Source organism: Temnothorax curvispinosus, unplaced genomic scaffold, assembly GCF_003070985.1.
Source record: "Temnothorax curvispinosus isolate PA1 unplaced genomic scaffold, ASM307098v1 QBEX01009519.1, whole genome shotgun sequence".
Lineage (NCBI taxonomy): Eukaryota > Metazoa > Arthropoda > Insecta > Hymenoptera > Formicidae > Temnothorax > Temnothorax curvispinosus.
The window spans coordinates 4,351-8,149 of NW_020219299.1; the positions used below are offsets into that span (position 1 = coordinate 4,351).

The window sequence follows — 3,799 nt, forward strand, 5'->3', positions numbered from 1 at the left end:
TATATACATACATACATACATACATACATATATACGCCAAGAACTCCTACGAGTTGGATCACGTCGATGTTGAGGAGAATACAATTATACAGTTACAATTTAAAAATCCTGCAGCAACGCCAAGTTTTTTTTAACTAAAAATTTTTTAAATTTTAAATTTTAAATTTTCATTTCTTTTAAATAAATGTTTAATTTTGTATTAATTTTTACATATCACTTGGATTGAGTAAGGTAACACAATTGTATGATATTCTTTTGGAGAGTTAAAGTTACGACGTCTTCGACGTCGAAACTGTTGATCGATGAACTTTTTGACTGATTATAGTTAATTGACTCGACGTCGAATCAATGTCGATCTGACATCGACAAATAAATTTATATAATAAAATAATTATTAATATTATATACATATAGGGGGACTTCCGGTTCCGGAACATAGAAGGTGACAGGTGTGAACATAACGGAGATAAAGTGATAGAAAAGTGCGACACAGAAAGGGTGGGAGAGAGTGAGAGTAGCGGGACGGCAAGGGATGGAGGTGTGAGACGGCGGAGGAGAAAGAGTTAAGCGGGGGCGAGATCGGTTAAAAGGTGAAAAGTGAAGAAAGTGGCTGGAACGAAGTGACAGTTGAGGCATAGACGGTAAGTAACATAGAGAGGCGACAGAACGTAGGAAAGAGGCGCGAAAGCGGGCATAGACTAGCTCAGTCATAGAAGGGAAGCTCGGATATAGAAGGAATAGTAGGACGTGCACGCAGCCATAGGATACAAAACAAGAAAGAGGGATAGGCAAATCAAGAACAGCGGATGGATAAAGAGAAGGAAATAGAATCAGAAAGTGTACAACAGGGAGATAAAGGAAAGAAGGGTGAAGGCGAAGGCGAGAAGAAAGCGAGAGGCAGACCAACGAAGGCGGAGAAGTTGGCCAAATTAAGAAAAACGGACAGTACAGGATCGGTCAAGGAATTCTTTCAGAAAAGTGAGAAAAGGAAGAGGGAAGAAGAGGTGGAGGAAGCAGCGAATGCGGAGGAAGAAATTCTAAAAGAATTTAACGCACAAAGAAGGGTCAACAGATCACCGCCGCCCAAAATCAAAAAAGAAAAGCAGGGAAAAGAAAATATGGCGACGGAAGAATTACTAGAGAAGGTTAAAGAAAATTTGAAGAAAATGGAGGAACAAGAGGGAGAAAGGAAGAAAGATAAGGAGAAACAAGAGAAAGAAAGAAAAAAAGATAAAGAGGAAATAAAAAATGAAATTAAGGGACTGAGGGAGGAATTGAGGAGAAGCGAGGAGATATGGGAAAATCAAAGAAAGACCCTGGAAGGAAGAATTAAGAATTTAGAGGAGAAGGCGGAGAAGATAGAAGTAAACATGTCAATGAGTGAGGGAGGGGAGATAATAAGGAAAATGAAAGAGATAGAAAGAAATATGGAGATGGCAGAAAGAAGAAGGAGGAGAGTAAACATAATTGTAAGAAAAGAGAAAACAGGAAATGAAAAGGAAAGAAAAGAAAAAACCGAGAAGTTGATAGAAGAAATAAATAGATCGAAAATGGCCGTCGAGGAAGTACAAGAAATTGGACATGGAGAATTTAAGATGAAGGTACTGAGATGCAGAAATTGGGATAACAAACGAGAGATAATGATGAGAAAGAAAGAGCTAGGAAAGAAGTATGGCTGTTTTCTGAATGACGACATTACTAAAGAAGAAAGGCAGATACAGAAAGAGTTAAGAAAGATAGCAAAGGAAAAAAGGGAGGCAGGAAAATGGGTAACGGTCGGTTACCAAAAAATATGGGAGGATAATAAGGAATGGAGATGGAACGAAAACAAAGAAGCGCTAGAAGAAAGGGATCACTTTCGCAGATAAGAAAGAAAAGAAGAAGGATAAAGAAGGGTTAAGCATGATGAACGAGAGAAGGAGGGAAGAAATACAAGAAAGAAGACAGGAAAGGTCCAAGGAGATAGAAGAAAGGCGGAACACACCAGAAGAAACCAGAAAGGACGAAGAAAGTATAAAGGAGGTAGATGAGGAAAATATTAGAGGAAACGGTATAAGGGAAGTCGAGGGACAAGAGAAAAGATATATAGGAGAAGAGGAAAGAAACGACGGGGAGAGTGAAGAGACGTGGAAAGTGGCCTTTTGGAACGTAGCTGGTTTATCAAACAAGGATAAGGACTTCTGGGAAGGGATAAAGGAATGGGATGTGATTGTGATGATGGAGACTTGGACTGATGAGAAAGGATGGGAGAAGGTAAAGGAGAAGCTACCGAGAGAATATAGATGGAGAGTACAGATAGCAGCCAGGAGGAACAAGAAAGGCAGAGCGTGCGGAGGCATGTTGCTAGGAATAAGGAAAAGCATAGAAGAGATAAAGGAAAGAAGGGAGACGGAGGAAGAAGGAAAAATCGAAGGTAAGATAAGAATAGGAGAGGAAGTATGGAGAATAATAGGAATCTATGTAAACAACAATATAGACGAGAAACTAGAAGGTCTGAAGGAAAGGACGGAGGAGGGGGAAAAAGGAGTAAGGACCATAATAGGAGGTGACTTTAACGCGAGAACGGGAGAGGAAGGAGGATGGGAAGAGGAAATCGAGCGAAGAGAGGAAAGAGGGAGGAAGTCTAAAGATAAGAAGATAAATAAAGAAGGCAGAAAGTTACTGGAGTTTATCGAGGAGAGAGGATGTATGATATTAAATAGAGGCACGAAGGGGGACGAGGAGGGAGAATATACATACACAGGGGGAAAAGGTGAGACAGTCATAGATTACATAATAGGGGACGAGGAGGTTAGAGAAAAGGTGGAAAGACTGGAAGTAGGAGAAAGGATAGATTCGGACCATCACCCATTAATACTATGGGTGAGGGGAAGCTCAAAGAGAAGGCAAAGTAGGAGAGGAACTGAAAAAATGAGAAGAAGGGAAGTATGGAATGAGGAAGAAAAGACGCAATTTAGGGAGAAGTTAGGCGCGATTGAAGGAAAAAGAGACCTGCAAGAAGAAATAGAGGAAGGAACAAGGAAGATAAGAAGGATGATTGAGGAGAACGAGGACAAGAATGAAAGAATGACTATCAAGAACAAAAAGGGTGGTGGGACGAGGAATGTACGGAGAGCAAGAGGGAAGTGAGGAAAGAACTAAGGAAATGGAGAAAAGGGAAAGGAAAGGCAGAAAGATACAGAGAAAGAAGGAAAGAATATAGGGAAATGTGTGATAGAAAGAAGAAGGAGGAGAAAGAAAGAATGATCAGAGAGATTGGAGAAGCGAAAACGGAGGGAAAGGTATGGGAGTTGATAGGCAGAGTAAGGAAGAGAAGAAGAAGGGTGAATGAAGAGATAAAACCGGAAGAGTGGAAGGAGTATTTCATGGATTTGATGGGTGGAGTGGAGAACAGAGTGGTAAAGGGAGAGGGAGACAGAAGCAGACAGGAGGAAAAAGAGATAGGATTAGAAGAGATAAGAAACGTAATAAAGAAACTAAAGACGGGAAAAGCAATAGGCAATGACGGGATACCTAACGAGGCATGGAAGTACGGAGGAGAAGAAATGGTGAAATGGATATGGGAGGTATGCAAACGTGTCTGGAGAGGTGAAGGCTGGCCGGAACAATGGAAGGAAGGGGAGATAATCCCACTAGTTAAAAAAGGAGAAGGGCGAGAGGTGAAGGACTATAGAGGAATAACCATCATGTCTTCGATGTACAAAATCTACACGGCGGTACTGGCGGAAAGAATAAGAGAAGAAGTAGAAACGAAGAAATTGATCCCCGATAATCAAACGGGATTCAGGAAAGGAATGGG

The 3,799-nt window shown here is 40.9% G+C and overlaps 3 protein-coding genes across 3 annotated transcripts in view; all 3 read left to right on the forward strand.

Annotated features, from left to right (window-relative positions):
• Positions 1-806: 806 nt before the first annotated feature.
• Positions 807-1,868, forward strand: LOC112459118 (vicilin-like seed storage protein At2g18540). Its single transcript, XM_025023084.1, has 2 exons — positions 807-1,145; positions 1,500-1,868. The coding sequence occupies exons 1-2, from the start codon at positions 807-809 to the stop codon at positions 1,866-1,868; spliced, it is 708 nt and encodes a 235-aa protein (XP_024878852.1).
• Positions 1,869-1,902: 34 nt separating this feature from the next.
• Positions 1,903-3,129, forward strand: LOC112459119 (vicilin-like seed storage protein At2g18540). Its single transcript, XM_025023085.1, has one exon. The coding sequence runs from the start codon at positions 1,903-1,905 to the stop codon at positions 3,127-3,129; it is 1,227 nt and encodes a 408-aa protein (XP_024878853.1).
• A 77-nt stretch (positions 3,130-3,206) lies between these two features.
• LOC112459120 (golgin subfamily A member 6-like protein 22) overlaps positions 3,207-3,799 on the forward strand; it is a 2,492-nt gene continuing 1,899 nt past the window's right edge. Inside the window, exon 1 of the mRNA XM_025023086.1 lies at positions 3,207-3,588. Within this exon, the coding sequence (XP_024878854.1) occupies positions 3,207-3,588 (382 nt within the window). The remainder of the gene's footprint in view (positions 3,589-3,799) is intronic.